Source organism: Lathamus discolor, chromosome 9, assembly GCF_037157495.1.
Source record: "Lathamus discolor isolate bLatDis1 chromosome 9, bLatDis1.hap1, whole genome shotgun sequence".
Lineage (NCBI taxonomy): Eukaryota > Metazoa > Chordata > Aves > Psittaciformes > Psittacidae > Lathamus > Lathamus discolor.
In genome coordinates, this window is record NC_088892.1 from 16,184,562 (window position 1) to 16,210,492 (window position 25,931).

Here is a 25,931-nt window from a genome sequence, read left to right on the forward strand (position 1 = left end):
ATAAAACTTCTCACGTATTTGGGAAAAGCCAGGTAGGTTTTGTCTTTCTGTCCGTGTAATAAGAACGGCTTGCGAAATGGAACACTAAAAACATTGCTCTTAATTCCCCTCTCTTTTAGAGTGTTCGGATGATGACATTGGTAAGAGATGTCATTGAAAGCTTTTAGAAGAGAGTGCAATCAATATTAAGTGAGCTCCTCATTGGCGGCTTCCAGCAGGCTTTTAGCCAGTGAACTCGTAGGTTTTGTACTAAAAACCAGAGATGGCGCACACCTGAAGCTGTTCACCTGGCTGTTGCTTAGGCTTTGGTTTTTGGTATGCCCAGCGATGAGGGGAGGAGGCTGTAGGATTCAGAAGCTTGTAGTGATGAAAGTTGTGGTGTTTGGCAATTGCAATGCTTTATTCCTGAATGTATATTGAATACATAGACTGAAGGAGTTTCTTCATAGCAGACTGAAGATGATCATTCTGACTCTGTGACAAAGCACGCATCTGTGCTGGCTCATTTTTCCACCTTACAGATGGACAGAACAATCAGGTATTTGACCATTTTAAGCATCTTTCTGTAGCCAACTTTGTATAAAGGCTTTATCCCACATTGCCTAAGAGTTCATGGGGTGCAGACCAGGACATGGGGCTAGAAATGTGTCCTGGTTTCAGCTAGGATAGAATTAATAGTCTTCCTAGTAGCTGGTACAGTGCTGTGTTTGGATTTAGGGTGAGATTAACGTTGGTAACACAGTAACGGTTTAGTTGTTTGTGGTGTTTGCACTCGGTCAGTGACTTCTCGGTCATACCTTTTGGAACACTAAGATCTGCGATGAACGCTTTCTTCAAGACGGGCGGGAGGGAACAGTGGCTGGAAAAACCACACCTGCACTGGGTTATTGTCAGCTGAGCTACAAATACAGGGACGTGTGCAGGACCTGAAGCAGGTGCAGTCTTCGTGTGCGTGCCCTGCTTTTTGTGATGGCTGTGGGGAGGGACTACATTGGTAAACTCAGCGGGATGGTCCCAGGCAGCCTTCTCACTGTGAGTTACTGCTTTGCCTTGGCTGGTTTGTTGTGCTTGCTTTTGGGGTGTTTCTCTATGTTAACTAGTCTGTTTTCCTCTTGGCAGCATATGGACAGTGAAACCTAGCTAAGAAGGACAACTGGGAACAAGGTCTGTCAAGGAGAGGAAAAGCCTTGAGACTTCACCCATACAGGTTTAAGGTTAGTGGATTACTACCAGTACGGTGTTAAATTTCCAGCAGTTTAAACCAGTCTGTTGCCTTTTTGCTTGAGCAGTGGTGGTAAAATTCAGTGGCTTGTGATACCCCTGGGCGAGCGCGTGCTTCTGCCTGGCCCTTTGCTGGTCTGTCCAGTGCTGCTTAGATGTTGATGACTTGAGGCTGGAATTCGTGGTGTTATGTAGCTTGAAATTCCCACCAGTGCTTCTGCTCCTTCGTCCAGATCTGATGCCTGTCTGCATAGCTGAGGTGTGGAAACTTCTTGTAATTGTCCAGGCTGGGTGGTGAATAGCAAAGGGGGGTGTTCAGGATGTTAGGGGGGCTCAGATGGTTTAGAAGAAACAAAACTGTGATGGGTGGAAAGAGGAAGGAATTGGCGTGAAAAGACCTGTGCAGTGTGGTACAGGTGTGACATAGGGGTGGTGGAGGAAAGGATGATGTAGAGGTTAGGGAATGATAAAGGAATGTACCTGCAAGGCCAAGAGAAAGAAGAGAGGAAGCACAAACACTGGGGAAGTTCAGCTGTTCCTGGCTGTGTTTAGGTGTCTCCTTTGCCTGCTCCTGCAGTGCTGTACATGATGTACCAGCGCAGCCCGGCTGAGTGAGCAAGCAGTGAGTTTCACAAACATGTAAGGGTTGCTCTAAAATGTCAAATCTGTTTATGGCATCTTTTTATTTGAATGAGAGTCTAAGAACTCCTGAAAGCCAGGAGCAAAGTGATTCATTCGTGAATTGATCATCATCTCTCTCCTTCTTTTCAGATGTGCACAATTAAAGGTAACGAAATCAAGAGAGAAAATAGAGGAGGACAGCAGCAGAGTGCGCTCAGGGTGAAGGTACCTTACCTTGAGGCAGTGTCTGAAGTCTGTGTCACCTTTTCAGCCAGAACGCAGGAGGTGCCGGTAACTTCTGAACCAGGGCTCTGCTTGGCTGCTGTTGTTCAGATGGCACAGAGAGGTGTGTGGGGAAGTCAGCGACAGAAACTAGAAGACAGTTTTCTCCTGATCTGCAATGCAAGGACAAGAAGCTCTGCCTGCTCGTGGGCAGTGAGGGCTTATTTAATAACCCTGTCCCTAAAGGCAGCCTAATAGGATGGTATGTCTGTTACCGTTGATGTATAAAGTAAATGCTGCCTTTGGTCTTTCTCATTTGTTCCTGAAAAAATGTAGAAGTCCTAGCGGACCTACTGAAACTGAGGTGAAAAATGATCTAAGGCACACTGTTTAGGGGGATAAATAACACAGAGATGCGGAGATGAGAACAATGTTTCTGTAAACTCCAGCACAAATCATCTGTTTGGCAAATCAGTTTCAGTTTAGAGGCAGTATCTGAGACTACTGCAAGTACATGCACTTTTATAAGAAAAATACTAAATTTGCCTTTAAATAATCTAGTTTGAAAACAAATCCACCCCCAAATGGCCATTATGTTTCACCGGCTGGTCTAATTCAGCTTCTTGACACTAGCTGTTGCTTTGTATGATCTGTCAGTAAAATGTGGTGTTATGACCACAGCTCTGTAGCATTTACAGTGTGTGGAAGTCTTACACACTCAACAACCCCTGGAGCAGCTGATCCCTGCCGACAGTGCAGTATTGACATCTGATTTTCTTGAGCAGCAAACTGGGCTTTTTTTAACTAGTCTGTGTGTGTTACCCACTTCTTCAAGCGTGGGGATCAATCACTGTGGTTTCCAGTTGATCACAGTGCTAGCTGTGTATGCAAAACAGAGCATTTGCCTCACTGGGGCCTGTGTCATGGGTTGTAATGTGAACCGTTGTCAGAGCCAGCGTGTTTCTTTCCTTTAAGGGCATTCACTGCTTGTATTATGCTGTTACATGGTCATAAGATTGATGCAGTGGTTAGCAAACACGCTGTACAACCCCTGTGGTGCCTGCTGCAGGTGCCCAGTGAGTGTGACCATTAATAACTCGTGCTTCTACTCTCTCTAGCTTCTTCCAAGCTGTTTGTGTCCAACCAGTCAAACCCAGCTGAGACCACAGCCAAGACCACAGCCAAGGCCACAGTAAGTCAGATTATTTTGTGTCCGCTTTAGTGGGAATAACAGCACAGTTGTGCACAGGTAACAGTGTGATGGCATTAAAGAATATGGAGCTCTTCCCCTTTTTATTTTATTGTTCAGGTCACCAGAGGTAGAAAGTCATTAGGTGACTGTAACAAACATCATTTATTGGAACAGAATTCACTGACACTGCTCTGTGTCAGAGCATTTTAACTCTGCGTGTACCTTGTATCTGACTGCTCTACAGCCATGAGTGGTTACTTCAGAATCTATTAGAGACTTGTTTCAAAGGAGCAAGGTGCTCTCATTCAGGTGAGGATGTACTTCACTCATTAACTTCTTGCTTCTGCCAGAAAAGGGACCCAACATGAGGCCTTTTCTTGTAAAGATTCATTGAGAGGAACAGGCTGGATGAAGGACAGGCCATGTCACACCACCTAGAACAAGCCCCTCCAGCAGATGAGATGTTTCCAGTACAAAGAGACATGATTCAGAAAGTTATACTTGGGTTTATTTCATGGTTGCACATGGCCTTACAGCATTCTTTCACCATTAACCATTGCCTGGGATATATATTACTTAATAGAAGTATGTGTCTGCAGAAACAGAGCAAAGCAAGAGCCCCACAATAAAGACCCAGCACCTTTTGATTGCGTAGCTTAAATTTTTCATTGTGATTCTTTGCTTTGACAGAGCCTCAATTATGAATACCAAATCACTGTGAGAATTCCTGTGGTCCTGTGAGGAGTGGGAATGGTGAACGGGAGGTTGGTCTGATACTGGAATTTAGCCTAGGAGCTGTTTTCATTCTCAGTTTTTCTATATAAAAGTACACCGAGTTCTTGAGATTTTCAAGCAAAGCAAATAAATATTTATGGCTTATAAAGGTTCACCTGAAACTGCATCAGCTCTGGTGCCACCAACATTCTTTAAAATCACCATTTGCCCAATGATGTCACTGAACTGGGCAGCTCTGGTATTTGCCAGGTTGTGTACCTGGGGCAAGTGGAAGTCATTTCCTTTGTGTTTGAGCTTCCCGTACGCAGGCAGATGCTGTTCTTCAGTGAGGTGGTTTTGAAGTTCCCCCTAATGGTGGTTTGTGGGGTTTGCTGCATCTTGGACAGGCAGTGGTAGATTGAACAGCCATCTGGGAACCTGCATGCGGTGAAACCAGGCATTCGCTGTGTCTGGGACACGGATCTGTATCATTCCCACTTCTCAGCATGAGTAGCTAGGGCAGTAGAATATGGCTATGAGTGCAAGGAGGAAAAGGCTTCAGATGTTTTCCTTTTGTATCTCAGACTGCTTCAGGACTGGCTGAAGAACAGAATTTAGTCACATCAAGAAAATGAAGTCCACAAACGCATGGTGTGCCACGCTCTTCCGTGTCAAAAGCATGTGTGTGAAGAAGTACCAGCAGCATCTGTACGCAGGTGGCGGTGGCAGACTACAGACACAGGTAACCGTGCATGATGAGACAGCGTTCTCCATCATCTTCATGCTTCCACATCCTTGGCATGTTCCCCAGCCTTTCCCACTATCAGACTGAACTATTTTGGGATGCAGAATAGAGAAAGTAAAGCAGCTTTAAGTCATTGTGGACTCCTCTGAGCAGCTGTGGTGGCCTGGAGATCTCTCTCATTCCTGCTAGAAATAAGCAGTTTGTTAGAAGAAAATACAGACTTATTTCTGTGTATAAACAGAACTACGTGGTCTATAAAGCCTGTCATCTAATGAAGTATTTCTGTTCTCTAACAGCCTGACTTCTGAAGTGTCTCAAGGGCCCACTGAGCCTTTCTTCCTTCACAAACCCGTGCTCCCAGACACCAGTACTGGCAAGGGCAAAGTTGTGTCATTAAGCTGGAAACGGTTTTGTTCAGCGAGGGGCTGACATCAGAACAGTCAGGATTCACCATGTGAGTAAACACAAACCAGGGACAGCAGCTTTTTCTGTACTTGGGAAGACAACCAGGAACAGGAAGGTATCGGGCACCGGAAGAGCAGGTACTGCAGAATTTCAACCCAAAGGTTTCTCTGCTGTAACTAGGATCCATGTTAAAAGTATTCCCACCCAAGTATCCGGAAGGACTGAGCCTGGTAACTAACACTGTGGGGAGGATGGTATCGTGTACCGGCCATGTGCTTTCAGCACAACCCCACAGCACTCAGATACCAATCAGCGCTCTTGTTCAGTAATGAATGCAGATAGACAGATCTGGCTGACGGTACATAAACACAGCGAAAGGACGTGTGAAGCTTGGAGGAAAGGCAGAGCTGGCACTTCTGTAACTCAGCAAGTTTATCTCGCAGCAAAGGAATTTCATTTCAGCTGAAACTTGCAGTAGTGATTGATAGAGACCTTGGGAAACTTAAAATACAACAGTTCTCATTAATGATACTGATCTCAACTGCCAAGTGCGCTCATCTTGGCCATTTTTGATAATGGAAAGTCTGACTAACTTCTCAAGGCAGCGGGTTGGGCTTTATTTTTGTACCTTCTTTAACTAAGGTTGAATTCCTTTGCATTTCGTTAGGTTGCAATGCAGGTGGATGAGTTTTAAATCAGTTCTAAAACTGCTGCTTGCCAGTTACCTCTGCCTTTTGTTTTCTTAATCCTGCTCCAGGTAATGTATCCTTTTAGAACATGCCAGATGTTTTACCCTTCATCTGCTCAGGTGATTGTCTTTATCTTGGTAGTTTCCCACCCTCGAAGCTACTTTCGTATGGATTGGTGCTGCTCTACTATACTGTGCCTCCAGACAGCATCATCAGACTCCACTGGTCACACGTGTGGTTGGGAGCTGCCCATGCTGCTCCTGCTCAAGCCTCTACCTTGTACTGAGACTTGGCATGGTGACCTTGTGCCCTGTAACATAAACAGCTTCAGCTGTTTTACTTTGGTGACTTTTCAAGGAGCAATTCACTCTTCCGCAGTTCCTGGGTTAGTCATGGCCCCGTCTCAATGCAGGTTTCAGGGATACGGTGCTTAAGACATTTTAATAATAGTGTGGAGTCACTGGTACTCATGATTCAGAGGAGTACTGCCCACCAAAACACTCCTTACCCTGGGAGCACAGCACGGAAGAAGCTCCTACCTAACCAACTTCCGGGTACAGCGATGCCCGAAGGCTGCCTCGTGCGAGGGCAGAGCCTGGTGTGGGGCAGGGCTGCTGCTTTTGTTACAGGTAATTATGTGTCCAAGAAGACAACAAAAGGTTGTTTTATTTATACCCCACCCACCAATTACTGCCTCCTTGCAATAGACAGGGCAGTTCCTGGTCTTTAATCAGCCAAGTTCAGTTGACTTGGATGTCAGTTTTGGCTGATACTTTCTTTGAAGTTAAATTGAATACTTAAGAATTTCGGAGACCAAACAGTCGGTCTCCAGGTTAACTTACGTGTTTCCATATCTCTCCCGTCCTCTCAATGACGATAGTTTGTGATTTATTGACAGGTGATGTAACCTTGTAGTCATCAGAGAGGAGTCCCAGAATAGGGTACTGATTCCTGTACCTGTGAGGAGAAGAGTTGCAAACCTGTGAACTGCAATCCACATGTCCGTATCCTAATCACAGACTCTGATCGCGTCATGTTGGCCTTCCAGTCCCACATCCCCCCAGAGTGCCACTAGTAACTAAACTGCCAATACAGGCATTTAAACATTGCTTTAATGTGCTGGCCACCCCTCCAATTGCTCTTGCAATGCTTAGTATGGAATGCCCACTGGAGAGAGGAAAGCCTGGCTCAGCTTTTCCCTCTTCAAGGTGCATAAGCACTATTAAGCCATTTGCAGGAATAACTCAGGTAATGGAGGCTCCACAAGGGAAAACCAAAAGGAGGTCTTTTTAAGAAACGTTAATAGCTACATTACTTCTTGGTGATGACAGCAGTTACAGCAGGGGACTGACTGCCGGATAGCTTCTCATGCTTCAGTCTGAAGAGGTCCTGAGAAAACCAAAAGTAAACACGGAGATGCAGTCATGTTTCCTGACGTATTCCCTAAAGTCACAACAAAGAATTTGCCGAAATTCATCTCAAAGAGCAATCAGAAACGTCTGTCTTGCCAAAAGTCTGCCAGAGGAACAGCAATAAATATCCTAACCCCAATCTCCAAAGCAGGAGAGCACTGGTGATTTCTGGCATGTTTCTACCTATGCAGTAAGCAAAGGCTTAAATAGAGAAATTCTTAGAAGAGAAATCTTGTGTTATTTTACCTCTTGCTGTTGTTTAATAAAAGCATCTTTCTCCTCCAACATTGATGTCAGTTCATGCAACCGTATTTGCAAGTCACTGTTGCTTCCTTCTCTCCTTGATATGTCTTGCTGGAATTGGCATAACTGAGACTGCAAAACACATGTTGAGGGACAGTCAGGTGTTTGCAGGTCACCTGGCAGGAGTAGCCAGGGCTCCGGGTGTATAGTTTTCATGAACTCCATGAACGGTAAGGACCAGAGATTGTCAAGTGAGAATGCTGAGCTGCACAGTAAATCCCAAAATGCTGAGTTCTGCCAGTGTGAGTTTAACAGTCTTATAAAACTGGGGTTCATAGAGCACTAAACAAGTGGAACTGCCTGCCAGGGTGGTAAATTACTACTGTAAGGACTTCAGTGAGAGACACTTGCTACTTACGGTTTTGACTGGGAGTTTTGTTCTCTGTCTGGTGTCTCTTCTTTAGTGTCTTACTTTATCAGGACACTCAGAATGTCCCTTTTGGCAGTCTTTCCTATCTGATTAATCCCTATTTTCTACATCTAAGAAACTGCATTGATTTTTACGTAACAGTTTGATGTGAACCATAAGGGTTCCTGAACTTTCACGAGTGTGTATAAAGGAACTGCTGAACCAAAAGATACCCGGTTGATTTTTCCCGTTCCTTAATTGAAAGTGAAGCTGTTCAAATCCAGGTGTGCAGGGGGAGGAGCGCACACGTGCCAAGTTAAACAACTTACCCTAAGGCTGCGGATCTCGCGATCTTTATCCTCCCTCAAGTTATTGATCATCTCTACGTAACGGCTGGAGAGTTCATCCGTGGTGGTCTGCAGGGTTGGATTAGAGCAGGCCTGCAGAAAATGAGATTGTATTTCATTTTAAAAAGAGTTTTCATCTTTAATTTTCCTATATTAATGCATCTGTACCTGTGAATAGCAGCTGCTGGACTCAGAACAAGTGAGCCTGTTACCTGCAGCCTGAGGCTCTGAATCTCCTGCTCCAAGGCACGCTTGCAGAACTCAAGCTCCTTTAGCTGACAATCCTTTTCTCCCTCACTGAGCCGAAGGCAGAGGAGCTGTTCCTCCAGAGTGCGACACTTTGCAGTACTCTCTCTGAGTCCTTGCTGGAAAGCACAGAAATGGGATGAGGGCACAGTGTTCCTTAAGGAAGTAACAGATTACATGCACACCCCAACAGGTACCAGGCAGCAATTACTTGGAAATCTTAAAAGCCAAACACTGGCTAGTTTTTAGCTGACTAATGACACTGAAAATACGGGTTTAGACTTACCTGCTGCTGACGATTATTCTCTCTCAGAGAAGCCAGCATAGTTTCATACTCTTTTACTTGAGAATCTTTAAAAGCCAAATCCTTCTTAAGTAACACATTGTCGGTTTCTAACTTCTGCAAGCCAAAAGCATTTATGTCAATAGCTGTAATTGTTCAGTAAACTTTTCCTGTATTCAAAGTGAAACATACTGAGCAACTGGTAACTAAGAAAATACTCCATTTTCTTGAAACAATGGGGGTTTTTAACTACATCACACACTTGTGGCTGGCAGCGTGCTGTGGCAAGCACTGGGATCCTGAACCCTGCTCTTTCAGTCTGCCCCAGACAGAATTACTCAGTTATTTACAGAATAACAGAAACCAACGAAAAACCCCAATCCAAAACCACTTCACTGCACAAACTCCTTGTCCTCTGTTAAAGGTAACAGTTAAAACTCCCTCTCCCCTCCCTAAGCTTGGCATTTCCATGTTTCCAGTGGGGCTGAGAACTTGGGCTGGTGTGGGAAAGGTTTCTGCTTTCCTAACAGCAATTACCTACTGGCTACTGTATGTGTGGCCATAGAGCTCCAGCTTCCAGGTGGGAAGCCTGTACCCAGGTGAACCACTGGAGGTGTTAGTGCCACGAGCTGACGCCAGCTTTCTGATAAAGTGGGAAATGCAGCTCTGCCAGGGTGAATGGAACTGAGGTCCCCTGATTCCTGGAACAGCACCAGTAAATAGCCACTTGGTGTACACCCCTTGCCCAGGTCTGAAGTAAAACTATAATTCCATCATGACACCAGTGTGGATCACACGTGTGCTATGTACCAATTCAGAGCTTTAATTTCACTCAGCAAGGTCATTTCTTTGAAAGTATTTGGTGGGTTTAGGCTTCAAACTGATCAAGCTGAAGACCACTGCTAGAAAGAAATCCACCCCATCCACTGAGCGAGTCCTGCAAGCCCAGTAACAAACCAGCCATTTCCAAAAGTGCCTTACCCCCAAGTCATCCTGCAGGTGGCAAAGCTCTTCACGTAGATTCTTGAAAGTGGAAAGCACAAGTCTCAAAGATTTATCTGATGTGACTCTCATCTAGGAGGGAGAAAATGGAAGTGGATTCATGGATCAGCTTTGTTTACAAAATGCTTGACAAGAGGTAGAACAGAAAGTGCTACACAGCTGAAAACAACTACTCATGGAGCTACTGCAGCGTGCCTCCGGTTTCTACAAAGCAGCCCATTGTCATGCACTTTGTTCTGCAAAGGGCACAGGTTTTACACTGCTGCCTTGTAACACAGGGTAACATTTTTTAAATGGAACACGAGTAAAGAACTGCATCTGTACAGCACAAACGTGTTATATTGCACAGTCATTTGTGACCGATGCTAAGAAAGCACTGCCCCACCTGAGAAGGCACAGAGGAAGCAGCAGCACCCGAGATCTGGCCGAGCACTTGCAGCCAGGGGCAAAAGAATTTAATTAAAACTGTACAAAACTGAAATAAAAGCCATACAACCAACTCCTCCCGTCAAAGGGAAAAAGATCCCAAAGATTAAGGAGGCGACCGGATGAAGAGGGGCAGTCCTGCCCAGTAGCCTAACCCTGTTCCTGGATTTTTTTTCCATGCACGTAAACAGCTGTGTATTGATTCATATTAAAACACAAATAGTTGTGTTTCCTGACACACTTCCAATATTTGAAAGAATAATAACAGGTTTTGAAAGAACAAAGGAATTCCTCAAGTTCTGACTCATCTGGAAGGGCTGAACATTCCATGCAAACAAATGATTTTTCTGCTACCTGAACAAAAGTGAAATCTTCCTGCCTCTTTCCCTTCCTCTGACTCGCTCCCTTCACTTCATCTGGTGATCATTTGGGCTGAGGAGAGCCATCAAGATCTCCATCAATACAGTGATGAGCCCACGTCCTACTCTTTTATCCCCACATCCCTATGATGTGACTAAAGCGTCAAAAAATAACATTTCCAGTGTAACCCACCCATTTGTTTGGGGTTTAATTAAAATGGAATTTCAGCTTTGACTTACAGTTTAGTTGGTTTTATTGTGAAATATACTCTTAAGAGTAGACTAAAAGAAGAAATTAAGTCAAAATGGTTGAGTTTAGGCTATAAAAAGTATCAGGAAGTCCCCACTCAGCAACTTATAAGTGTTAGAGGTTGCTAAATTCATGTACTTCTGCAGTGAAATTCTCTGTGCTCCTAGACATGAGCCTCTGGGCATACCCCACACAATCATTCCCTGAGCAGTCTGACGGAGCTCAGAATCCTTCTTGGATGTGAAGCCAGAGCACACATCCGCCTTACCTCAGGGAGGCTGGGTATAAACACACCTGCAGTGCTGTACTAAAAACCACACTGTAGAGTACTACGGTGATAGGAGGCAACAAACAAGCAGCCATTACCAGAACTCATCTGCCTGTCTTAATGTGGCTGGTGATCGCAAAGGCAGGTAATGGTAAGGCAGCTAAAGAACAAGATCTGAAGAAACAAAAGCCTTTATAAATGTAACCAAGCCAGAAAGAGTTCTGGTTTGCTACTGCATGTCGTAAGTGTGCCCCAGCACAATGTGCTCTGTTAGAGGGTTTTTAACCAGGATATTGGTAAAAGGTGAGACCTGAATTACAAGCATTGTATGTAGCTGGCAACCAATACCAAATTCAACATTCAGTAAAGCACCTACTGCTTGCCTTTAGCTTTTAAAGTAAAGCAGTAATAAACAACTGAAAGATTAAAGGTCTGTGTTCTCCTATGACTGATCAAAAGCCAAGATGGTTTCCAGTGAAACTGGAAGAAAGCACCAGTAAAGCTCAGTTTAAAACATGCTAGTATGCAAGTGGAACCAACTGCTACATCACTTGAAGCCACCTGTATGATTGCATGCTCTTTACACTAGGAAAAAGTGAATAAGCAGAATAGAGAATTAAGTCTGTTACATACAAAGTCCCTGGTATGTGTAAGCCAACTTCTATTGTTTCAAGTTACTACAGACATCCACACACACCCTCCACCGCACTCATGTACCTGGAGGAGATAACGAATCTGCTGCTTTGTTGCCTCAGACAGTCCTTTGGGAATTAATTCTTCAATATCTTCGGTCTGCGCAAAGGGAGGAAAGGGGAGACATCTTGATTAAAAATTTTGCCTGTAAGATCACAATATGGGTTCTTCATTAATTACACAGCTCTTCTATGAAAAACATCTTGAGTACAAGGCAAATAAGAACGAAAATAGATCAAAGTGTACCCAGAAAATTTCTAAAGCCATATGTATGTGTGGCAGATAAAACCCGAGATGAAGTGATACATGCAGCATACATTCAAATCACTAAGGGTAACATTTACTTTACTTTACAAGCAGTATTCAAAATAATTGTCTCCAGAAGTATGAGGTAACACTAGAACAGAACTCCCAGCAGGTGAGGACAGGAGCAAACCTCGCGTTTCTCCTGCACAGACTAAATAAAAGATGAGCGGCCTGTCACAGGAGACACTGCTTCATGTGATTTCATCCTAGACAAGTGTTTCTGCCGTGCACACAATGCCTTTAACAACATAACGGAGGTGCCGATGAGTCTGTCCTGGCCTGACTGGTAAAAGGAAGCTTGCTGCAGATGGGAAGTCTGTTCCGGCAGCTCACATTCCTCTCGTTCCTGTGAGAGGCACTGTCTTCACTCCCTGCAGAGCAAGGCAGCGCGTGTTCCTGAACTGCAGCTTTACTGGCAAGACAGTGAAAGCTGCTTTGCAAAACACACGTAGTGAAAATACGTGTGGCTGTGAGGATTTGTTTTACAATGAAACCATTAGGCACAACAGGAAAGACTTTTCAGAATTTGACTCTCATACTGGAATAATGCAAATTTTCAGAGTTTCAGTGTTACCACATTTGCAAATACGTGCCTCGCTGTAGGATTCAGACTCTGAATGTTATTAACAAGCAGGGATCATTAACTGACAAAGACCAGCATCCTTCATTTAAACTGGCTGAGCCTAATTTGCTTCAGGATCCATACTACTGCTTTTAACACTGTCAGGGAAGAGCTTGCCAAGAGCATGCCTGATGCTTACCTGACACGTAAATTCAATGTCATGGTTCCTGTAAAACAGACAAAATCCAAGGGACCAATTAACAGAAAGCTTCTTGAGACATTTATTCAAGTTCACATTCACAACTGTACAAGCATTATCTTTAAAATACAGAGCAAGGAAGGTTCTTTGCCAGATTAAGAGCTGTTACCTTCCTCCTAAGGTGTTAGGCAACATGAGGTGCCCAACTCCACATAGAACTATCTGAGGAGACTGGACTACTAACAGCAGTGCAGTTAACACAGGCTACCTCCTTTCTCTGGGTAGTTATCCCAGTTGTGTTCAGTTAATCCCATTGAAGTCTTAATTGGCTGGGTAATGGTTTACCCAGAACTATGCTGCAACATACTGATATGCCTGCACTGTTTACATTGCAGTGTCAGGGTCTGTGTGTGGCTTAAGTTCCACTCTTCCCCTGCTATGGGACCACTTTTCTTATTTAAGTGACCTTGGAAAGCACCAAACAAGACTGCGAGTGAGGGGGAAGAATGAACTAGTAGCTGTGAGGGAGAGGTAAGAACTTCGTGCAGGCTCAGATTACTGGCTGCTGTGATGCTGTGTTTCTTGTTAAAGACAATGTGCAGGGCTCTGCAGAATATCTGCTTAACTTTAATTTGCATAAAGATACTGGCTTTATGACTTACAGTGACCACCTTATAATCCATGCTATAACATAACAACATGGCACAGCAAAGGAAATGGCAATCTGGACATTTGGGTTGTTTCCTCAGGACACAGGAGTAGAATTGTATCATTAAACGTATGTCAGAGAATGCTGTAAGTGTACTTGTTTGCTCTATGTGCAAACAGTCATGCATAATTCTTATTGCCTATTAGTCTAAACAAATTGGGAGAACCATCAAATTCAATACATTTACTTGGCTTACAGCATTTGTATGTCCTCAGTTACTCAGCAAATTAGATGAGTGTGTAAAATACAGTCAATTCTGCTCATCAGGGAAGAAAAAAACCCACAATTTGTAAACAATACTGTCCTCTCAGCTGTGCAATGGTAGGATCTCGGGAAGAGGGGAACAACAGAACAGATATAATGCCAATACCTTCCTCCTATCTTCTCCACATGCTGCAGTAAACAACTGTGCAAGTCGTTGGTCTTGCGGTGCAGCTCAGCCAGAAGCTCACCGAAGTAGCGGCAGTCCAGCTGGTCATTATTTTCCTGAGCACAATTCACCTAGCAGGAGATATGCAAAAAGGTCACAACTGAGTTCCCTTCTTTGGGATGAAAGCTGAACATGAACATGCTACAGGTATGATGGGTTTGGTTTTGTTTGCTCTTAACAATTCGCAATCTGTTTACGCTGTTCTTTTCGTAGGTATTGAGTCTTCCATGTCTTCTGGTTTTCAGCAAACTCTGCAGAAACAAATAGCTTCTTTTACAAGATCAACAAATACGCAGAGTAGCATCTTCTGCAGCAGTGTCATCATTATGCTAATATGGAAAGTGCTAAGAATTAGGAAATCTCATTAACATACATGCTTCCCTGGCTGCAGTGGATGAACGCCTGTGGGCAGCACCCAGATAAACCCAGATTGGTGCCAGACTCCCCACTGCGCAAATGGCATTTGTATTGCCACACTCCAAATGCTTATGTACGTGAACAGTAAAAGGATTCCAGCAGCAACCAGAACTGAGTGTACCTAAGCTGGCTTATGGGAGTATCTGGCTATGGAAGATTCTGCAGAGGTATAGCATTGAGGTCACCATGTATGTTTGTCTTGCCACCTGTTTATTGAGTAGGTGCACAGAAAGGACTGCTACACTCCCTTCCCAACTGAAATAACAGTACCCATGTATAGCAAGCCTGCTGCAGCCCTTAGAAACTCCAGAACTTGCAACCTCATGCAAAATGAAAGGCAAAGGAAGGTAATTTTGTGCTTACAGTGAACCTATGTCAAAAACTTGTACAGCAAATTGAAATGTATTTGAAGTCCTTACTGATCAGTTTAGGCAGAAACAATCCTGAATTGATGTATGTCAAGTTTATAAACTAATGTACTTTTCTCCAAAACTAGAGGCTTGAGCCTTACATTATTCAGTCTTTGTTGTACAGGGACTGATGAAACCTGACTAAATCAATGGGTAACACTCCCAGATAAAGAAAAAACCCAAACAAACCAGCAAGACTTAACAGAGTTAAAGGACCACAGAATGATCGGTCAATACTCCTAAGTGCAGCTCAGTGCCAACAAGAAACAGACAAAACACTTAAAGCAGCCCTTTTTCTCTCTTAACATCATCTGTCAATGCCTTGGACATTCCCAAACAACACCTGCAACCACAGTGCACAACGAAGTTACCTGCAACAGACACACTAACTTTGCTGTTCACTTACAATGGGTGTATGGTGCTTAATTACCCTACTATGAACAAAAGCTTCTGAGATTGGAGATTAGCAATTTTATGTATCTGTAAAGGTTTATACTCTTCATACAAACCAAAAATACACTGTGAACATTCAGCAAGTGATCCTTACCGGCTCACAGGTTTGCACTGTCACCCTCCTCACTGTATTTCCTCTGCAGTCATCGCTGACAGAGACTGGAATTACTTCACAAGGGCTGCTGGTCTGTGTCTGCTGGCACTGGTGAGTGACCTGGGACTGCTCAGAGTACTGGCAGGGCTGGGCAGCCTGGCACTGCTCCACTTGCTGGGGACTCTGGCACTGGCGGGAGAACTGATACTGCTTCTCCTGGAAACAAGAATGGATTGGTTTAAGCTGATAGACATTGTCTTAATCACATGGAAGCTTCATATAAATATATAAATGAATGAAATGTGGAAGGACTAATGGCAGCTTCATGTATTTTAATAAGCCTGGTAAAGGTGCTTTTTTTCCTAGCTGAGCAGGAGTTTGCCTCACACTTATTGTAACAAAACTGGTGAATTACAACCCGTAATTCAGCAACTCCTCAAATTTTAGTGGCTGCAAATGAAAAGCACAGGACCTTTCCTACATTGTTTCACTGTGTTGTTACTCTTAGCATATTCAGGCAATGAGGACCTCCATTATTTACTTTAGAACACATATCCTGTTTCATTACTTATTTCAGAGATTAGAAAGAGAACTCCAGCTGGACTAAGATGAAATTTCAGACAGCTTTGCCAAATACATTTTTTCAAGAACGAGTAAAACCAAATAATAAATAATGTGTATTTTCAATTATTTTGGGTTTGGTTTTTTTTTTTTTTTGTTCTGTTGTGGAGCTACTGCAAGAAACTCCCAGTCAATATTCAGATAAAGACTGACAGTACAGGAGGTACAACAGCAGTTTTAACTGTTCGTCTGAAATAATCAATTCTTAGTAAAAATACAGCAACGCTCCAACTCCTGCTCTCCTTACAGAAACTGCTTCATTTGCTTTGAGAATGTGCCCTAGACCTCAACAAGGAAAAAAAAACCCAACCAAAACCACCCCCAAAAAAGCCCCATCCCAGAAGCATCACGTTCCTGCTACCAGTGCAGTTTTCTTTTGCATCAGATAAGATAAACAACCAACTTACCTGGAGAGGATTTAATAGCTCATATTTTCTTATTGTCTTTTCATAGATGACATTATTTCCAGGACAGAAATTTGCCCCTCTAAGAAATGGGGATAATGGCTCCTGTAAAACATTTTTTTAAACATTCATATACGTCAAACAGAAAATCCAGGATTAATGCAATTTTGACTAAAACGTGAGACGGGATTTTTTGTGATTTGAAGACATGGACACCTTGAGATAGATCTTTAAGATATGTACATTTGAGTGTATGTCCATTTGGAAACAAAGTGACTGTGCTTCCACCTAGACAATATTTGAAATAAGCATAGTAGAAACAGAAACTCATCTCCACTAGCAACATTACTGAAGCATGTTATGAGACTTCACTGCTGACAGTTAGGAAGCCTGACTAGCAATTCTGTAGTATTTTCAATCCCTATAATGTAATCTCTCACCACCAAAGGTATGGGCTGTGTATTTCAACATATTTAGCATCCCCTGATGCTGAGCACTTCACCAGTTCAGGGTGATTAAGGGAGGAAGAGATACACGAGTAGAACTCCAGCAGGAAAGAGTTTTCTTACCTGATCAGGATTCTCAATAATAATCCTTCGAAAAGTGCCCTGCGAGAAAGAAAATCAAAGATTCAGTGATGACTGCACTTTAACCTCTAAAGCATCTTTATGCTCAGAGCTCAGGCTTATGTGGGTTCCACAGCAACCTGAATACTGTCATCTGTGTTTACTGCTATAAACACACTGAGATCCACTGGCCGAAACCGCCTAGAAATGCTTTAAAGCCAGGGTCTTTCCACCCCAAAGGAAGCAGGCCATGTACAGTGTGGCAGTACACAACCTGTTACTCTCAGAGTCTGGTTTTTCTCACTCATCTCTCTGCACATTTGAGGGACTAAGTCCTTATTTTCTGTAAGTGCCAACAGAACAGGAGACAAATCAAAGCCGGCATACCAGACTAGGTCTTCAAGAATATCATGTCCCTGTTCCACAGCCACTGTCTTTTACTGACAGTCTTTACTGCTACATATCAAGGTCAGCTGCTATAAATGGATGCACACCTTAAATACTCTTTTTTCGTTTCACCAAGGGAAGAAAATCTGTATTTCGCTTAAACACCAAACTGAAAGGGCTGAGGCTTTGCCAACACATCCCATTGGGCACTACCAAATGCACCCAGCAGTGGCAACTGTTTCTAAAAGTGGTCACAAAACTCCACAATTGACACCTATGAAAAAAAGATGCCCACATGGAACATTCTGCACATTCTTCAATTAGAAATGAAGTATGCCTTTTTACATTACAGGGATCTGTAAGCGACAGCAGTTTGGTTCATTTTCAAATAGATTTTGACACTTTTGCCCCCAGCACTGGCTACAAGCAATCACAGATACTGTCTTCCATTTTGTGGGCTACCACGCTGTACCAAACTGTGCACATTGCTTGACATCCCCACATCCAGTTCTTCATCCAGGTAAGCAAAATTCCCACTGAATCTAATCTAACAACTGGGCCATTTGTTAGTTCACGCCACACCAGTTATTCTTCCCCACAGTACAAACTTCCAATTTTCATAATAATCATTTCTTCCCTTAACCCATGGGCAGTGCTTGGGAAGTTTATATTGCTGCAGTTCAGTCTCGGAGACATTCCTAACTGGGTAAGAGCAGCTCTGAAGTAGGTCAAGTTTCCAGCTATGAACTGTTGCAGTTTAGGAAGCCTGAAGCAGTTTTCCCAATCTCCCAAGAGTGAATCATAGCAGCACCAGGAAGAGAAATCAAAGTGGAAAAGAAACTGTTTCAGCAGCAATCACAGTAATTAAGAAATCTTAAAATCATAACTGCTGCAGAGAACTTGGAAAGCTGCTTACTGCCTCTCTGAGACACCATGTACCTGAGGTGGGTCTGTCAAGGGAAGGAACCAACCAAGTCAACAGAACGCTCTGTATCAGGACGTGCCACCAAAAAGAAACATCAGGGAGGTCTAGAACATACAGCCCAACCTCTCCATCACTGAGACACCTACAGAATTAGAGCTGAAGAGTAAAACACCTGAAAAGAATGAATGCCCACTGGTGCTTCCTTCACATCAGTTTCACAGAAGGCATCATCCTGGAGCACTCCAGTGCTACAACATGCGTATCGTGAGAGAGTGGTAACAGTTCTTATTCTGGGCTGACTACTATGGTATGGCACATGAAAACAAGATGAGCGTTGTGCATGAAATCAAAAGACACATCTTCAATCTACTGAAAAGTTGGACGAACCTGCCTGAACTAAATCCTGCCGCCACAGCGCTTTGGAATATGTAACTCACGCCATCTAGTTTAGAGAGGATAATGCGTAAAGCTATTTTATCTAGTTACCTATGTGTTCTCAGAGGAATACATTCAGAACTGAAAAGACCAGAGCATTTTAAGTTAAAACATACTTTTATAATATTCAAAAGGACAGTCTAATCATATGTGGAATATTATATAGGACCTACAAATGTTTTGCTTGGATAAAATCATGCTTATTTTTAAGATACCCAAACTCTTTCATTTCCAAAGGACTTTGATGCAGACACATTTCCCTCGCTCCCTCACAAACATGGATTTGCCTGCCCTTCCTCCCATACCAGCCAAGCAGGCCGGACTTGCACAGGCTGGGAGGGAACCGAGAAGCCAGAAACCCTGTGACTGTGCAGCCTGAAGTACCCACACACAGCCCCTTGCTCCTCACCAGGAGATGCCACCTCTGACGCCTCCAGAGCAGCAACTGTGCCGCAGGAGGTATACTGCCATTGAAGATGATCTCCGGCTGTTTCCATTTTTCCATCATTCCCAAGGGGCAACAGTTCAGGCTACTCTCAAGTTTCCTGCAACACTGCAGAGATGCAATGTTGTGCAACTGAGAGAAGGAAGAGGAGTCTGGGATTTTGATGGGGAGAGCCCAGCATAACAGTGCTGCTGTGGATTTCAGTGGAGTGACTGGGTTTGGGATTCTCAGCAACCTGATCTGGGCCTATGTTTATAAAGATAATTTCAAAAGATATATGCTAATACTTTAATAATGATTTTTGCTAGTCTTTAAGATTTTTAAATAAGATACTTCAGTTTTAAAATAAGCATTCCATAGATTTATCCAGTTATTGTGTACACATTTTATACAAAACCAAATCAGTCCACTAACTCGTATTTCAACAGGTTCCCCTTAGCTTCAGAGAAACCAACGACTAAGGCGAGAATTTAATCCACGCCAAAACCTTTCGCCCGTAATATATTGTCTTGTTAATTACAAGCAATCCCATCAGAATTTATGAGTCACATTTGGCAGCTGAAATAGGGAAATGGCAGGATACCTTTGAGGGCTGTTTCCAACAATACAGATCTTACAAGCTGGTTAATATTATACCATTTCCACAACGGGAGGTGAGAGCCCTTCACAGAACAGAGCCCAGCCATGAAGAGATCTTGCTCACAGATTTTCTCACATGGGTAGACAACTCCTACGAAGGCTTTCAGGATTCCGCCCTCTGCACTGACAGCAGACATCTTGTGTGTGCCATTTCATATATCATCTTTTATGACCACAGTGAAAGGGTTCATACGGGTAAGCCACACTAGAGGAGAATTTATTCTAAACAACATTCCTCACTTAGATCAAGCAGATGAGAGAAAAATTTGCCGTGAATTACTCCAGATGAAGCTTGTCATGGCTGGGAACAGCATTTGGCTTCTACATCAAGGATAAAACAAAGTTAGACCAAAAAAGTAAAGAAAACTGAATCCTACTACAAAAAATACAACTGTGTACTGTATGCAGGCCAGTTTCAAATTTTCCCTCCCTCTACCTTATTACAAATGTACACAAGCACACCAGAACACATCATATGACTAAATAAGACAACAGCGTATCAACAGTGATACAGACATTTGTTATCATTAATCTACAAAAGCTCTGCAAAAGTAAATTAAATATTGAGCAAAGATTGCTCTCCACCTTATCAACAGTAAGCAGCTGAAACTACAGCTCTAGGCTGCCATAAACTGAGAATTCTAGTGTTCACTTAAACCCGTGTGCGAGTCTAGTATCACCGTGTTACTCAGTTTATGCAGCTATTCGTGATGTGCTCAAAGGGCAACTGAAGCTTCCTGTGCTCCTCCCTGCACTTCTTTCTGACAACTCCCATTCAGCACCAAGTATGCAACTTGCCTACTCCCCAGCCAACTTCCCTGTTTGCTGCTGTTTTCTTCTTTAATAACTTCCTAATAACCTCTATGAGGCACCTTCCCTCTCCACCATTAAAACTGCAACCCACAGCCTGACCTAACTACACCCTCTTTTGTCTTTAAAGTCTAATCCAGCAAAACACTTCAGCAAATTATTTTTCATTAGCACGACTTAATGGATTCAGTGACTAAAACAGATGTTGAAAATTAAACATACTTCATAGAGCAGAGGCAGCAGTTGAGTCTATAATCAAATTGTTCACGTACTTAGATAAGTAGAGGAAGCCTGGGACTGCAGTATTTATTCTAATGAATATTTAATTAATTGAATGCAATTCAGACTATCATCTAGCCTAGTTGAGCAGATCACTTATCTGGGAGGTGAGAGACCAGTGTTTACACTCCTGCCCTGCATCTTGCAAAAGAGGGATTAGCAGCTTTGATAGAGCAGGACTATGTCTGTCATATCCAACTCTATAAAAGCAATTAGTGAAGTGGCTCACTTTCCAGAACCTACAGAAGGCATCCTAAGAGGCAGGCAGCCCTTGAACTACACAAATATGGCTTTGAAAGGAAATCTGATTTTGTACTGGCCTTCATCCCCATTTTTCATAGATCAGTATTTTTATACCACAGGAAAGAGAATTAAATGAGAGTTTAACCTGAAACAAACATGCGTTGCCATACTGAGTATAACGAGTACAACACACCAACCCGACTTCTACCGACTGTCTGATGTATGAGAGGAAAAAATGGTGTAAGAATAAATTCTGATCTTTTCTGGTTTTATACTTAAAGCAGCTCTTAAGTTACTGGTTTCTAGTTTTATTTTTAAGATTTAGCTCTGATACCAAATCACACAGGTTAAAATTACATTAAATTCCATTAATACCTTCAAGCCGTTCCTTGAACATGCACCCAGCACCAAACCTGCTGAACTACATTGTGCAGACTTAAAGCAAAACTAAATGAACTCTCGTGCTTCCTACCTGCAGTCGCATAGGTTATTAGCATCATTGATTCAAACACAACCATTAAGCACACACGCCTTTATATTATATTTACACAAGTAGCACCAAGTAAGTGGCTTCGTGCACATCCCGTCAGTGAACAGGAGTACCCAGCCTGCAGGAGCAGCAGCAGCACAGGCCTCAGTGTTAGCATCCCATTGGCAAAATGGGAAAAAAATATCACAACAGAATAAGGTGTTTAAGGGTTGAAATTAAAAAAGTAAATGCGACCTGGACTTGCCAAACAGGAAACAAATATGGGACTGACCAATCAAACTGGAAAGGAGAAATTTAAAGGAACATTCATGTTAAAGAGTATCTGAAGGGGGCCTATAGGGATACTGGGGAGGGGCTCTTCGTCAGGGACTGCAGTGACAGGACAAGGGGTAACAGGTTAAAACTTAAACAGGGGAAGTTTAGATTGGATATAAGGAGGAAATTCTTTCCTGTTAGGGTGCTGAGGCACTGGAATGGGTTGCCCAGGGGGGTTGTGAGTGCTCCATCCCTGGCGGTGTTCAAGGCCAGGTTGGATGAAGCCTTGTGTGGGATGGTTTAGTGTGAGTGTCCCTGCCCATGGCAGGGGGGTTGGAACTGGATGATCTTGAGGTCCCTTCCAACCCTAACTATTCTATGATTCAAACGCGTTATGGCTGTGCGAAGCTCTGCGCGCTCGCCTGAGGCAGGACCTACTTCTCTCGCTGCCCGTTCCCAGATGGGATCTTCGCTGCTCTCCTCTGCCCCGCTCCACGGGGCCGGGCCGCTGGGTAAGTTCTGTGGAGGGCCGACCCCCGCCCGCGGGCTCCCAACCCCACACCGGTGAAGGGCCAGGCAGGGCAGGATCCGCGGTGCGCGGCTACAGGCAAGGCCCCGGGGAGCTCTGGGGATGACCCGCTCCGCTCCACGGCGGCCGCAGGGCGCGGCCGGGCCTGGCCGTACCCTCCGGGCAGAGGGGCCCAGGCCGGGCCTCCCCGCCACAGCCGAGGCGAGGAGCGGCCGATCCCACACCGGGTGCTGTGGCGGGCGTTTCTGGAGACGGCCACGGGCGCGTACGGGTACCCCCGCTCGCTCTGAGGGAAGGCGACTCCGCACGGCCCGGCCTCACTCCCCCTCCCCGGCGGTCGGGTCGGGCAGCGCCCCAGAGCCCCGCGGCCCCGCGCTCCGCCGTGCCCGCCGGCACACAGCTGTCTGGCTCGCGGCCCGGCGCCGCTCTTGCACCCCGGGCGGGCTTCGCCTTCGGCCCCACACCACCCAGCCCCGCGGGAGCGGGACCCCGGCGCAGCCCGGGTCAGGCGCAGGGCTAAGGGAGGCCCGCCGGCCGTACCTGTTGCGGGGGGTCGCAGCCGGCGATGACCTGCTGGTAGCCGTGCGAGCACTCCAGCGGCGAGGCCGCCCGGGAGGAGCAGGACGTGCTCACCCGCCGGCAGCCGGGGCCGTAGGTCCGCACCCGGTCGTACGCCACGCTGCTGTCCTGGGGCGCGGGATCGAAGCACGGCAGGGGCCGCGGAGGCTCGGGGCAGGGCGGCGGGTCCCGGCACGGCGGCGGCCGCGGCGGCGGCGGTGGCTCCGGGCAGGGCGGCGGGTCCCGGCAGGGCAGGGCCCGGGGCAGCGGCTCCGGGCAGGAGAGGGGCCGCCGGGCGGCGGGGAGTGTGCTGTAGTGCTGCTGGCGCCGGTAGTAGTGGTGCTGCTGCTGCTGCTGGAGGTGCGGGGGCAGCGCCAGGGGCTGCAGCTGCTGCTGCCCCCCGTACATGCCGGCCGCGGGCTCCGGGCAGCGGGCGGCAGTGCAGGAGGGAGCCGGGGCAGCGCGGCGATTAGTACCTGCGGGAGCCGCGCCTAGGGCGGGACACACCTCCGGGTGGCAGAGCCCCGCGGCCGCCGCCCCCTCGCCGGGCAGGCGGCCAGCCGGGAGCAGCAGCGCGGCGGCGGGGGCAGCCTCTCGCCCAGCACGGGCCGGGGCCGGCAGCAGGGGTCCCGCGGCTGCTTTGCGCCTTCCTCTGCCGCCTTCGGGTCCTGCCTGGAGAAGGACTTGGAGGAGCAGATGCCGCCCTGGGTTCCAGGCGTCGGTACAGCACCGTGGTGGAGCCTCGCTAATGGAGAAAGTAGGGGAAAATACAGCGTAATGCTGTGTAAGAAAGCCCGTTGTTATGAATGTGTTTACAGCGTGTGTAGCGGGAGTGTAAATACATAGTTACCTGCTACTCAGTTACTCAAATACTTCGCAGGAGGTTGTGAACTTACCCGCAGAGCACTTTGCACCTGCAGAAGCCCTCCCTCGCCTTCCCCCCGCGCAGCAAACTGCCCGCAGCGGTAGCGCTCTGCGACACGCGTCCGTTTCCTCAGTGCGTGCGTTCCTGCACAGGACAGGCAGCCCTGGGCAACCGGGCCCATCGTTAGAGATGGACAACAGCGCTCACGTGGAAAGGATGGAGTTGGTTGCTTACCCGAAGTCCGTACAGAAGAATGTGAAACTCCAGCTGGTTTCTCAATCCAGCATATTCTGGTTTGGGTTCCTCTGGCTGCGTCAGGCAAGCCCTAACTGAGAAGTTAACTTTGTTCGGCAAGGAAATGTAGCAATAACATAATTGTAGAATCTTGTGCAATAAATATTACCCTTAATAATAAACCTCAGATTCTTAATTTTGTCTTTCCCCCCCCATATGCTCACTATGCTTTAAAGTCACACAGTACAGTCACAAGTTTCTAAAGGACCATGTTACAGCAAAACACCTCTGACATAATGGAGCAATACCAGCTGCAGTTCTACATGGCATTACGTTGGCCATTCACTGCAAGCTCTGTCCCAGAAATTAAAAAGTGCTAACAAAATCTGCTTAACAGGCAGTTGGGCAGCTATGAATTCTAGGATGAGGTCCTACAGCAATTCAGTATTTTAAGCTACTGAAGAGATATTCATCAACTGTAAAAAGTATTGCTCTTCCTTGAGGCATTAAACCCAAAGAGACAATCTAGTTTACATACATGTATATAAAATGCATTAGAGGTAAATCTGCTGATTTCAAAGGAACTGTATGCAAAGAAAACCTATGTTCTCTTAAAACCAGTTCCCCAGCTTGAAAAAAACTATTGGTGGCTTCTCACAAAATAATTTAGGAAAGATCATCTCTTGGAAAGCAATGGAATATGGGTACAACAGCCAATGCCCTATTTGACACGAACCATAAGAAATTGGTTTATCTTCAGTAGGAAATTACAGAAACTCCTGTAAAACTCCTCAGGGGAATAAAAATGCTATAGCATAGAATGTGGAAAACACTGTTGGTTAGCCAGCTCGAGACTCTCACCTGCATGCAGTACAGTGCCCTGTTTAATAAAGAGTGTCTTGGAAATTTCTTACAAGGGTCAGCAGAAAGCAAGCCCTAAGTCATCCCATTGTAATGGAAATACAAAATAACTTCCGCAACACTTTATAGATGTGGCAGGGATTATTGGAGTCATAAATAATAACAGTAAGTAATATATGCACAGTGATCTGTACCAGTTAATGAAAAGAGCCTCAAACAAAGCATTTGAATTTTAATGTGACCAAAGTTTTGTGTACATCTCAAACTGAGAATGATACTGCATTCTCTATCTTGTAGGGCACTACCTGTTCAGTATGAGTTCTTGCTGTGACAACTGTGGCTAGGAGGAATAAAACTGTATTTTGGTATAAAATAGGAGAGAAAATTAGTCATTTGGGAAGACCACTACAAGAAATGTTGTATTCTGATGTCTACGCTTAAATTATTTGCCATATGGGGTTGGGAAACTGAAGGGGTTGAGGAAGAGAGGGTTAAGAAGCTGGCACACTGGCAGGCAGCTGTACCCCATAAGCAACTTGATGAGGCAGAGATAAAAATCTGCTTTCAGGTGAAAGGAGGGCACTAGAGATTGAAAGGGAAGTCAGAGCCAGCTGGCAAGCAGAGGCTTCAGTTTTGTGATCCTCCCTTTGAAGGAACAGCCATAATGCACTTGAGGTTTGGTGGAAGATGCCTGTCTGCAGACACTGCTCCAGATAGCCCAGTGCAGTCCCTTTGTTCGTATTAACCTCTTAACCCTGGGCTATCTGGATCAGACTGTGCTGATAATGGGATAACACCTAGCAGAGAAAGGAATTTACACAAGACTCTGCCTCTCTCCTCATTCCAAATGGCTGGGACAACCTGGCTACAGAGCTCTGCTCTTGTTTAACCAACCAAACCTTAACACCATTCATTGCCTATAAAGATGAAACCAGATATTTTCAGACAAGACAGGTAGTGTCTAGAACCTGCTGTTTAAATCACAAATAGATCATTGTCTTTTAAGAAGCTGAGCTCTGTTAAATCAGAAGTTGTGTGTCCATAGTAAATATTACTTG

General features: G+C 45.0%; 1 protein-coding gene and 1 long non-coding RNA gene across 4 annotated transcripts; one reads left to right on the plus strand and one right to left on the minus strand.

The window, feature by feature from the left end:
- Nucleotides 1-2,076: 2,076 nt before the first annotated feature.
- Nucleotides 2,077-10,775, plus strand: LOC136019541 (uncharacterized). 2 transcript variants are annotated; one of them, XR_010614934.1, is made up of 4 exons: nucleotides 2,077-2,326; nucleotides 3,183-3,256; nucleotides 4,555-4,712; nucleotides 5,012-10,775. It is a non-coding gene; the product is annotated as an uncharacterized LOC136019541 (long non-coding RNA). The 2 variants fall into 2 exon arrangements; XR_010614933.1 differs by lacking the exon at nucleotides 2,077-2,326 and having other exon boundaries at nucleotides 2,333-3,256.
- Nucleotides 3,743-23,381, minus strand: POF1B (POF1B actin binding protein). Of its 2 annotated transcripts, none has more exons than XM_065689866.1 (15): nucleotides 22,896-23,381; nucleotides 16,922-16,960; nucleotides 16,356-16,457; nucleotides 15,328-15,543; nucleotides 13,894-14,024; nucleotides 12,815-12,842; nucleotides 11,772-11,846; nucleotides 9,731-9,823; nucleotides 8,753-8,866; nucleotides 8,433-8,585; nucleotides 8,203-8,313; nucleotides 7,468-7,596; nucleotides 7,125-7,198; nucleotides 6,652-6,766; nucleotides 3,743-4,897 (listed from the first exon to the last, which is right to left on the minus strand). In XM_065689866.1, exons 1-15 carry the CDS (start codon nucleotides 23,319-23,321, stop codon nucleotides 4,892-4,894), a joined length of 1,812 nt encoding a protein of 603 aa, XP_065545938.1. In that variant the 5' UTR covers nucleotides 23,322-23,381; the 3' UTR covers nucleotides 3,743-4,891. The 2 variants fall into 2 exon arrangements, with proteins under 2 accessions (XP_065545938.1, XP_065545937.1); XM_065689865.1 differs by having other exon boundaries at nucleotides 3,743-4,900.
- Between the last annotated feature and the right edge of the window lie 2,550 nt (nucleotides 23,382-25,931).

Bases quoted from the DNA above. Each gene is read 5' to 3' on its own strand.
- POF1B (XM_065689865.1), bottom strand. From the start codon at position 23,321: ATGTACGGGGGGCAGCAGCAGCTGCAGCCCCTGGCGCTGCCCCCGCAC. The intron at 16,961-22,895 runs GTACGGCCGGCG...TCTTTCTCGCAG, and splicing joins GCTGCGACCCCCCGCAACAG to GGCACTTTTCGAAGGATTAT. The intron at 15,544-16,355 runs GTAAGTTGGTTG...TCTTGTTTCCAG, and splicing joins AGCTATTAAATCCTCTCCAG to GAGAAGCAGTATCAGTTCTC.